At 38.6% G+C, this 11,547-nt stretch overlaps 1 protein-coding gene across 2 annotated transcripts; it reads right to left on the bottom strand.

Moving 5' to 3' along the window:
* Positions 1–3,081: 3,081 nt before the first annotated feature.
* LOC121954210 (putative mediator of RNA polymerase II transcription subunit 17) lies at positions 3,082–7,725 on the bottom strand. 2 transcript variants are annotated; one of them, XM_042501551.1, is made up of 4 exons: positions 7,585–7,725; positions 4,965–5,287; positions 4,789–4,843; positions 3,082–4,488 (listed from the first exon to the last, which is right to left on the bottom strand). In XM_042501551.1, exons 1-4 carry the CDS (start codon positions 7,646–7,648, stop codon positions 4,448–4,450), a joined length of 483 nt encoding a protein of 160 aa, XP_042357485.1. In that variant the 5' UTR covers positions 7,649–7,725; the 3' UTR covers positions 3,082–4,447. The 2 variants fall into 2 exon arrangements, with proteins under 2 accessions (XP_042357485.1, XP_042357484.1); XM_042501550.1 differs by having other exon boundaries at positions 4,789–5,287; positions 7,585–7,723.
* Positions 7,726–11,547: the final 3,822 nt, after the last annotated feature.

The following is an 11,547-nucleotide window of genomic DNA, read 5'->3' as shown; positions in this document are numbered from 1 at the left end:
TTAAACAAGGGCAGGACGGTCTCCAAAAAGCACCAAATTTACAGTCACAACTTGTGGTTTATCTGACTGTAGTAACAGAATGAATTTAAACATCATACTTTAGCAGGAACCTCTCTCTATAAATCATTACACTCGTATTTTTACAAACCAAACACAAACTCGTCTTGTCATCACAAAGGTGACAGAGCCTCTGTTTTCGATCCAGCACTTTATTTCTTCCAGTGATTTCAGGGTTCTGCTGTTATTCACCCTAAATTACAGATACTGCCGCTTTTCAAACAGCAGATGCTCTCGTTTAAATCCATCAGTGTCATATGGGTCATGCTTCTGAGCTCGCTCTGCCACTTCTGTAAATGTTGATGTGTAACCTCACACACACGACCTCATAACTGTACCTGACAGTTTACTACTCTGTTTGCACATGCACAATTGCACTGTTCGAATTTGCACTGTACTGTTTTATTTGCACTGTTCTTTCTATTGTAAATTTCTAAATTTCTTCTATTGTAAATTTCTAAATTTCTATTTCATATTTCTTTTATATTTGCTACACGTTAGGCATTCTGTGGACAGCAAAGTAAGACTTTCATTGTACAGGGAAACATGTTTCCATACTGTGCATATGACAATAAACACTTTGAATCTTGAATCTTGAATCTAACAGCAGGGGGCAGTAATGTGACTTTAGAGATGCCAGCCACCACTAAACCGAAAAAAGAAGAAAAAGTACAACAAAGTCGCAACATTCGACAAAACATTTGTATGTGTTGACAGAGAAAGAGGGCGATATCTTCTTCACTCTGATACGAGACAAAGAAACTGTGGCGATATTAGATCGGCTTTATCGAGCGGCTGCAAAAGAAATAAATCTACGAATGCTTTTAACGTCCATCGCCATGGTTACTGGAATGTTATCGCCAGAGGAGAAGTCGGGTAATATCACTCGGTGGAGACGCAGTCATCTCGCAATTGTTTATTTAGGAAATTTTTCTAAATATTGCTCAAAGTTTTGTGCAAATCTGTGATGGAAACTCAGCTTGTGAAATGGTGACTGTCGGCCCCCAGAGGTCCCTCCCACATCAAATGCGCAAAACAAACTTTTGTGCGTTTAACCCTGGAGAGACATCAGTTCTCTTGTGTCTTTGAGCAAATTGTTACAATTTCTTTCAAAAACATGAAAAAATTTTTTAAAAAATTAGGTAAATTTAGAAAAGTGTTTAAAGCATTGGGAGAAAAAATCTAGTTAAAAATTATATTTCTAATCATCATAATTAAATAATTTAAAAATGGATTTCAAAAGAATAATTCTAAGCACTTTTTCCAAGTCATCCTTTCTTTTGTTGTTACTTTTTAACTTTTTTGTGCATTCGTTTATTATTCCTTTTTTAAAATGATTTTTACGTATTTTTCTTGGAATTTTTGCCAATTTCTTGCTGTTTTTTTTGGTTATTTCTTCTTTCATTGCTCATTGCCTTCCTCCCATGTTTTTAGGCCACTTTGCTCTGGTTTCAAAGGGGCAACAAAAGATCAAGTCATTTTTAACAAACTTCGGTTTCTTTAAAACTCAAAGTTGATCTGAAATCCGAGATAATTTAAAAACGATAACTCACCCGTGATTTTCCCCACAGTCCCAGCAAGATCCCCGCCTTCCCCAAAGCCTTTCAAAAGACTTCCAAATCCTGCCATTGTGCTGAGTGTGTGTCAAGTGTGTGTCGAGTGTGTGTCGAGTGTGTGCCGAGTGTGTTTATGGATGGAGGGCTGGTCTTGTAGCAGCAGGTGACGAATCAGGTGTGTCTGCAGGTGGAGCCGCCTCACAGCTCGGTGACGTGACAGAAACTGAATGTTTCACATGTAAAACCGACACATGAGTCGGTCTGCAGCTCAGTGAGCACAAACTGACACGTGTGTGTGTGTGTGTGTGTGTGTGTGTGTGTGTGTGTGTGTGCCTCTCTCAGCGTCCTCGTCCTCCCTTTAAAAGAATTTAAAGAAAAGCTGCATGACTCATCACGCTTTCATCTCAAAGGCCCTTTGACAAAGAGAGGGATTAACGAGGATCATGAATGAAGAGATCATTTATCTTCCTTTAAATCACTTTTAAAAAGTGTGTTTTTATCAAAAGGCATTCGAATTATTTCTTTTTAATGGATAGTTTTATTAATCCATATATATATATATATATATGGTACCTGAAATTGCACTTAAGTCCTGCAATGCACTGTTTTGATTTTATTTACAACCACTGATTTTACATTTTTCTTGTGTGTTGTATTTTTTTTGTTGCTTTTTCTTATATATAAATATTTTTCTGTGTTTTTTTTTGTGATTTTAAGTGTGTAGTACTGGTTTTGATAAGTGCTATATAAATAAATTTTATGATTTAAAGAAAAAGCACATCCTACTCTTTTTTTTTTTTTTTTTACAGATTTAATGCAAATATATTTAGATCACCTCATCTTCTTGTGCTGCCTTCATGTTCCTTTCACACGTATTTAAACCTTTGAAACGTTTTTTAAAAAACATGGGAAAAACTCAGTCATAAATTTGGTATGAATTGTTCTGCATATTGCAAAAATGTAGTAGATTTGGAAACATTTTATAAAGTTAGGAAAAAACAAAAAAAAAACTAAGTAAAAAACGAAAGCAAACAGCTGGGGGAAAGCTACATTTTTCAGTATTTTACAAAATGATCATGTCTGAAAGCAGTTTTTTCCAAGAATGTACTGGTTTTGTTTAAATTTTTCTTTCTTAAAAACAATTCTAATCTTTCTTCTTTTTTAAATTTAGTCATTTCTTTTCTCAGGTGGCAAGAAAGTGACCTGAAAATTATACTAAAAAAGACAGAAAAATCAAGTTAAAACAGGAAAAAGATTTCTTCTTCTTTTCTAAAATAAGGTCATTTTTTTTATAACAATAGATTTTTTTGGTTTGTTTTGGCATTTTAATTTTCTTTCTTTCTTTATTTATTTAGTATGTCAAGTTGTTTTTTTTGTGAATTCCTAAAAATTCTGCTGATTTGCCAATGTTTAGTTTTTGGTAGGAAATCAAGGCTGTGTGCTGATGTCAAAGGTTGATATCAGTCTGTTTTGTTTTTAATACTTTATTTTTTCTCCAAAGAAAGCACAGACTCTTAAAAACAGGTCAGAACAGGTAACTGAGGACATCGCTCTCTTTAGTTTGTGTTTTGTTGTGTCGATCTTGTGTGATAGAGGAGTCGAATTACACCACGCACCCTTTTTAATGAGAGCGTTCACGGAGCCCGAGGAGGTGAAGCTGTGTTAACAAAGACGGCCGATAAAAGCCTTCCTGATGTGTCGGGGGGGGGCACGCAGGTGAGCGCAGGTAAACTGCTGCAGGACAGACACGTAACCACACGAAAAACACGACGGACTGCCAGAGAACGAAGACAGCAGGCTGCTGTAAACACAGAAGCACCGATGAGGGAAGCGACTACAGGTGTGCAGGTGAACCAGGAGGTGAGGTGAAGGAGTCTGAGGCCTCCTGGTGGACAGGTAAGGAACTCCACATTACAGAGCTTAATGCTCAGCTCTGATTATTTCCCCACATCTGCCGTTTCTGCAGAGGCAGTTCACGCGCATGTTTGAAAAGACTGATATCTGACATCAGTGTGAACTGATCTCTGCCAAAAAATGTGACCAGAAACACCACAAGTCTGTGTGTCGGAAAGAAAAGACTCGAAGAAAAACTGTGCAGCTGTGTGCAAAAAGAGGCACCAGCGACTCCATTTTATTTTATTTTATTTTATTTTATTTTATTTTTAGATTAATTTATATTAGATTAGTTGGTCAGTGAAGCTTTAATTTTATTTAATTTCAATTAATTTAATTTAATTTAATTTAATAATTTGATTGAATTTAGTTTAGTTTAGTTTAATGTAGTTGGTCTGAGGAAAAAGTTTACTTTAGTTTAGTTTAGTCTAAGAAACATGTTTGTTGTATTTTATTCTTTCCCATTTTCCTTTTTTACTTTATTGTTGAAGAACATCACAGAACATTTCAGGGGAGCAGCATATACAGTCAACATTTTTTAAACACCTTTCTTATACTGCTGTCCCAACATGAACACACATACCAAACCCTGACACACACGTTTATCTTCTTTTCTTTTATCTTAGTAAAGATGCACAACTAAAAACTGCAGGAAATCCAGATGAATAAAACAACACAAAACAATAACCACAAATCTGTCTGGAGAGATCAAGAAGCTAGAGGCTGATACAAACAGCATTGTTATAATTTATGAACAATTATATCAGTTTTGAATGATTTCATATTTGAAAGTTTTGCGGATGTCACTCGTAGGGTTGAATTTTCTGACAAAACTCAAAAATCATTTGTAAATATCAAAAGCGGTAATTTTTCAGCAGTTTGGGTGGCGTTGCTCTGCTGCGGGTTTGATGGATGCGGTCTGCAGGGGGTCTCGGCGGTGTCTACAGTCCAAATCCCTTAAAGATGTTCTTCACATCCAGCCCTGAGAAAGTGACATAAAGAAAAGCGAAGAGAATATTACACTACGGTGGGCTGCTGACTGCAGATCAGTTTTCACTATAGCTGCAAACCTTTTTCAGCTTTTTGTAAAAATTTGTCATGAAAAAAAGGAAAAAGTCCCTGTGATGTTCTAAGTTTGTTGGTACGGTCAGCAACATCGAGATCGTACACGACGACTGAAGGTTCACCGACGTTAAACTAAAATCCAGTGACTCCACTGGAAACTGCAGTTTAACTGTTTCAAATTCTGCTCTGACCAGAGCTGAAGTCCGTTAGGACTCACCTGCTCCTCCTCTGTCGTCGTCATCGGGATTTCCCCCCAAAGCGCCCGTGATGATGTTCCCGACGTCGATTCCTCTTTTCTCTTCTTTCTTTCCCCCCAAAGCGCCCGTGATGATGTTCCCGACGTCGATTCCTCTTTTCTCTTCTTTTCTTTCCCCCCAAAGCGCCCGTGATGATGTTCCCGACGTCGATTCCTCTTTTCTCTTCTTTCTTTCCCCCCAAAGCGCCCGTGATGATGTTCCCGACGTCGATTCCTCCTTTTTCTTCTTTCTTTCCTCCCAAAGCGCCCACGAGGATGTTCCCGACGTCGATTCCTCCTTTTTCTTCTTTCTTTCCTCCCAAAGCGCCCGTGATGATGTTCCCGACGTCGATTCCTCCTTTTTCTTCTTTCTTTCCTCCCAAAGCGCCCACGAGGATGTTCCCGACGTCGATTCCTCCTTTGCTGTTTGCCCCATCTTTTTTGTCTCCTCCACCCCTGAGCATGTCCTCGACTGCATTCTCTGTAGAACAAACAAATTGGTCAGCACCTGGTGGCGTCACATTGTAAACTCCAGGTAGGAGGCCCCGATGACATTTGAATGGCACCATGGGGCCCAACACAGAGGCATATTTTGGGGACCAGTATGATCAGAAAAACTACTAAACTTAACTTTGCATTCCAGTGCTATTTCTGTGGCCCAAGAAAGTTCAGTAAACATGAGCTATTCTCTCTTAAATCCAGAAACCAGACAAGGAAGTTTCAAATTTGTGGTCATATGTGGCCTTGGAGTTTGTAGGCGGGTTTCCATTAACCCTCAAGTTACACAAATTAAAATTACAAATATAAACATTCATCCGAAGTTCAATTCGTCAATTGAAATCGTGGACTACATCTCCCAGAAATCCCTCATACGTGGCTGCTCCCACGTATAAGGAGCTCGCCTTTCCATCACGGCTCCATAACACGCCTACGTGGCCTCGGATTGGAAATGATGACGGCTAGTGCGGCAGCTGCAATAGAAATAAAGCTGCTAATGTTTTGAACATCCATCGCCATGGTTACTGGGATGTTACCACATGACATCACTCAGTGGAAACACAGTTGGCTCCACGTTGAGTTTTATCCACATTTACTAAATATCACATTAAGTTTGTGCAAATCTGTGATGGAAACTCGCCTCGACAGACAGTTCATGGTCACTCTCAGTAACTTCTCATCTACTGCCATTACTCACTGTGGAGAACCTCTGGGCTCTATGCTAGATCCTCTTCTGTTCTTTTCTGATAATTTAATTTCAGAGTATTGCGTGAGATTAGGAAAACTTTAATAACTTTTACAGGGGAAGATTACAGATTACATCCAGTTGAAACTTCTCCTGGTTAGTATTTAGTACACAACATTAATCATAGGCTAACTGTTCCCCGTGCGTCTGTGTGCTTTAATGTGAGCAAGCTAACACCTAATCACTATGTGGCACGTATCTACAGCTGGATACGTGGACGGAAAACCGCCCAATCTGGAAACCCTGATCTGTAGAACTACGGAAAAATGTCTTGTTGTGTCGTTGAGTGTCGAAAAAAACAGTCTTCATTTTTATCGAATGCCATCATCAAGCAAATCGAAGACGTCTGTGGTTGCGAGCATCTCTGTGCAATGCTCGGTTCGTATCAGGCGAGTTTTCCTCCACTCTTGATTACACATGAATGCAGAATTCATGCTATAGTCATTAAATATAAGTTATAAATAAAACAGTAACGCCTGTCTTGTACAGCTGCGTTTTCTGTCCTTGCCGCTGGCTCGGCAGTACCTCGGTCCGTAGGACACAACAGCCGTTTGACAAGTTAGGATATTCAAGCACATGTCCACAGAGGACAAAGTTGTGTCCATCTTGGGACTTGTTCGCCGTGATTTTCTCTCTTGTATAGACACTCAGGGTTTCCACCAGGTAGAGGTAGAGGTCCGGTCACTGTAATTTGGGCTATTATTTGGGGTCTTTGACACCAATCCGACAACGAGTACGGATCAGGAAACTGAAGGTCAAAATGTTCGTGCAGGACAACCTGTCTGCTGCTGGCAACGCATGAAAATAACCGGAGAAGGCGTCCGTACAACACGTCATCTTTGTTTACAAACGCCAAATTGGTCTATTTTTCTGGACAGTTTTAGACCATGAAGTGAAGATCTGATCCAGCCCGCCTGAGCCTCAGATGGGTGGAGATCACATTTCATCTAAAACCGAATTAATGAATAAAATTCCCCTGAGGCTCCAAACATGACTGACCCTGAAAATGACTCATCTGCTCCACCCAGCAGATTAAAACCAATGCTTTTTTTAACCCCTTTGTGTGTTGCTCTGAAGATATTTTCAAAGTAAAGTACATTTCATTTTAGTGTGTCCATGTCGATTAAGTTGGAATAAGGACTTTTGTATAACTGGCTATCATAAACTGCATTTAAATGCAAAACTACACAGTTACTAAATGACAAATTAAATATTAAACATTTACTTAACTGCCCCACATAGTAATGCGTGTCTCCTGCACACTGTGTATTAGCATGTTCTTGCAGTTAAAATGTGATATTTTACAATCAGAGAAAATCATTTCAGACTCAAACATGCAGTCGCACTTATTATTAGTGTTTTTATTATTATTTTGTGTCTTTGCAAACTTTCTACACAAACGTTTCAAACAAACTTTTGCGTGTTTGATAAAAGATGTGATTGTTCCCTGCAGCTACTTTCTGCCTTAAACAAACTTCTGCATCTTAAACTCAGATGTGACCGGATCTCTGAGGTGTTTTAGAAGCGACGCTCACCTGCTTTTTGTCTGATGATTTCAGTGCCGGCCCTGGCGATGCATTCGTTGAGAAAATCTGCCATGTTTGCAGCTGTGCTGAGAGTGTGTGTGTTCAGAGTGTGTGTGTTGAGAGTGTGTGTGGAGTGTGTTTTGGATGGAGGAGATTTGGTCTGCAGGTGATGCCTCTCTGGTCCCGCCCTGTGGAGGAATCGGGTGGAGCTGTGACGTCTCTGCAGCCCAACAAAGAACCTTTACATTTGTGTGGCATGTAAACACAGTCAATCTGACTCATCAAAACACTCAACTTTATTTATATTCACCTGAAGGCACTTTGACAAAGACTGGGAGTGCGAGGATTATTAACTCTTTAACACCTGGATCATCATCAGTTTTCTTGTTCTGCATTCAAACGAATGTTTTCCAATTAGAATTTAAACCTCCGAAACCCAAGAAAACTGGCTTGATTTCTTTTAAAAACACAGGATAAAACATAACGGGAGTAATTAAAGTACCAAAAAAATCTTCGAAAATTTCCATTAAGAATCCTCTTAATTGTGTAATTATAACAATGTTACAAAGGAAAAAACACTTTCTTGAGGTCATTTTATTGGTTATTTGTGCTTCTTTTTTTCTTCTTATTTTCAGGTGTTTTCTTGTTTTTTTTTTGTTTTGTGTTTTACTAATTTCTTGTTCAATTTGGCAGTTTCTTGGGACGGACAAAGTTTAGTTCTTTGGCTCACTTTTGGTGCAGTTTACTTAAAAAAAAATAAATCCACCAGATGTCGCTGTGACTTTTGTTTTCAGTTTTCCTCCTAAAGGAAGTTATGGGGGAAAAAAAAACTCCTGACACGAGTCTCGAAAGGTAAATAAAAAAAAACAAACAAACAAAGAAACAAACAAAACAAAACAAAAAAACCCCCAAAAACCCAAAACAAAAAACAATGCTCTACCAAAAGGTTTATTTTTAAGCTGAGTTAATTACATTAAAACCAACTATTGATAAAAAAAAAATGAAAACACTCTTCTGATCATTGATTGTTATCGAACGATTCCTTTAATGTTATCCAAAAATGAATATGGTGAAATTATCTCATAAGTGTGATTTTTCTTTCTTTCTTTCTTCTCTGGAAAAGCTACTGATGTTAAGATAATAATAAAGTCATTATGAAAAAAAAAAAAGATTTATTCACGGTTGTAAATACCGTATATTTTTCACCATGTCTGAGGTGTCTTTTAAGTATTGTAATGTTACTTTTTTAATGCATATATTGAAATAATATTAGTGGCCTGCTAATAATTAATAATAATTCTGCTAACAAATGCACATCTGTTGTATAAGAAGCTTTATAATAGCACATGGTTTGTTATGTTGTATTTTGGCCTATATTTAAAAACAACAACAACAACAAATTAACAAATGAATAACCAAAAAAACATGGGTCTGTTAAACAAAAAGACTTTTTATTATCAATGCAAAACTATATAAAAAATAGTATGAATTTTTTGGAGGAGGTTTGGTGGATGCGGTCTGTAGGTGGAGGTTTGGTGGATGCGGTCTGCAGGTGGAGGTTTGGTGGATGCGGTCTGCAGGTGGGGGTTTGGTGGATGTGGTCTGCAGGGCTCCATTTAAAAGAGGTTTTTGCAAAAACCCATAACAGCCTCGGCTGAGAAAAGTCACAGAAAGACAAAGACGAGAAAATATAAAAAACTTTTCAGCTAATGGCAAAAAAATGTAGCTAAAAAAACCAAAAGAACCTTTTTTACGGGTTTTGGTTGCTGATGTTCGAGGTCTTGATGTTTAACTGAATCACAGCAACATTTACAAAGTGAGCTAACTCTTTTTTGGGGGGCTATTTTGTAAAATGTGTTTACTCATTTCTTGCTAATTTGGGGTTTATGTCTTCTTGTCTTTGCTTGTCGTGCTCTTACAGTGTTTTTGAGTGAAATGAAGCCAGTTTGTTTGGGTTTCAAAGGGTTAACTGAGCCACAGTAACATTTCCTATCTGTATTTTTGTCGCTCAGGGACCCCCAAAAAAACACCGGCAGAATTAAATCTTATCTGTTTCTGGTATTTCTTTAAATTTACACGGAAAGTTTCCACCTGGAATATTTCTGGAATTTTGCAGCTTTATTTCTAAATTACTATTTTTTTTCCAATATTTCCTATAAATTTATTTCATTTTCCCACTTTCTGGCGTTTGGCAGCGTTTCTCCTGTCTCAAACCAGCCGTCTTTTGTGGAGCTTTTTATTAATAAAAACAAAACAATGACGCAAAAAAAGCTCCATTAGCTGCTCACACATTTTGGACTCTCTGACTCTCCGTCCCCTCAGAGGTCAGTGACATCAACATGTCTTTCTGTTGAAATCTGCAGGCTCACCAAAGTTAACCTCAAGTCCAAAAATCGCGACAGTTTCACTGGATTTATGTGAAATTGCAGCTGAACTGTGGAGTTTTAATTTCTGCTGTGATCAGAGCTGAAGTCAGACTGAAGGACTCACCTGCTCCTCCTTCGTCTTCGTCCTTCTTGTCACCTCCAGGAATAACATCTGAGATGACGTTCATCACGTTGGACGCCAAGTTGTCATTTCCACCACCATTACTGACAAGTCCAGATGCGAATTTTCCAATATCGAATCCCGACTTTTCTTCACCTTCGTCTCCTCCTCCCGTACATTTCTTCACAAAGTTTTTGGCCTCGTTTTCTGCGGAGCAAACAGCTGTTCAGTTCACCTGCTGACGTCACATGAGGCGCGTCTCCATTAACCCTCAAATAGTGCAAGTTGAAATTGCAAATATTAACTACGAAACCTCGAAACACTCCTCATTTATCGCAAAAACGTTTTGAGGGTGGAATGAGGTGGTATGTCAGCCGATTCCAAAAAGACATTTTTCGCAAAACTGTAAAGGGAAACACTTCCTATGCTTTTATAGCTCGTATGATGTGTGACAGTGGGTGACGGCAATGCGACTTTATGGACGCCAACCGCCATTAAACCCGCCATCATGTGACATCGAACAAAACGTGGCTCTGTATGTGAGGACGGAGGAAGAGAGCAAGATCTTCTTCAATCTGACACCAGACAAAAACATTATTAGATATTCGATTTATCGAGCGTAAATAGAGCTGCTGATGTTTTGGACATCCATCGCCATGGTTACTGGGATGTTATCACCGGAGGAGAAGTCAGATAACATCGCTCAAAAACGGCCCATCTGATCCACAAAATTCAAACTAATGATTTAAATTTCAAAAGCTCCGTCTGAAAATCATTCACAAGAAAAGAAAAATTTCATATTTTGAAAATTAATTAATTAATTTAATGCTTGTCCATCTTACTTATTTTGTTTTTAATTTATTTTGTATGTTTTACTGACTTAAATTTTTTTTGTTTTGTTTCTTTGACTATTGTGAAACGTGCTCTGTGAATAAAATGTGTTATTATTATCATTATTATTATACTTCTGCATGTTTAATAAAATATCTGAGTACCTCCTCCAGCTCTGAGTGTTTTCTGCTTTCTGCAAGTAACAAATATTTTAATAGATACAGAAATATTTTTATAATGATACTCACCCACCACCTTACAGGCGATGTCCGTTTTGATATCTTTAACCGTATCATTGTTCCCCAAAAATTTATCCGCAGCCTGAAACAGCCCTGACATTTTCAGCTGAGTCGAGCGTGAGTCGAGCGTGAGTCGAGTGTGTGTGTCGAGTGTGTGTTGATGGTGTGTGTGGAGTGTGTTAGAGGATGGAGGAGGTTTGTTCTTATAGCAGCAGGTGTGTGTCCTGCAGGTGACGCCTCTCTGGTCTCTCCCTGCGGAGGAATCAGGTGGAGCTGCAGAGCCGACCTGCCTCACAGCTCTGAGACGCCACACTTTTATTTTGTTTCACGTGTAAACGCAAAGGGTTAACAAGCACTGTCAGGTGTGTGTGTGTGTGTGTGTGTGTGTGTTGCTGTCTGTCGGCGTGTGTTGCTG

This window comes from Plectropomus leopardus, chromosome 15 (genome assembly GCF_008729295.1).
Source record: "Plectropomus leopardus isolate mb chromosome 15, YSFRI_Pleo_2.0, whole genome shotgun sequence".
NCBI lineage: Eukaryota > Metazoa > Chordata > Actinopteri > Perciformes > Serranidae > Plectropomus > Plectropomus leopardus.
The sequence above is the reverse complement of the archived record's forward strand: the minus strand, read 5'-3'. Positions and strand labels throughout refer to the sequence as shown.

Excerpts from the sequence above, each read along its gene's own strand:
- LOC121954210 (XM_042501550.1), bottom strand. The coding sequence starts at position 7,648 with ATGGCAGATTTTCTCAACGAATGCATCGCCAGGGCCGGCACTGAAATC. Across the intron at positions 5,288-7,584 it reads AATCATCAGACAAAAAGCAG|AGAATGCAGTCGAGGACATG; the intron begins GTGAGCGTCGCT and ends TTTGTTCTACAG.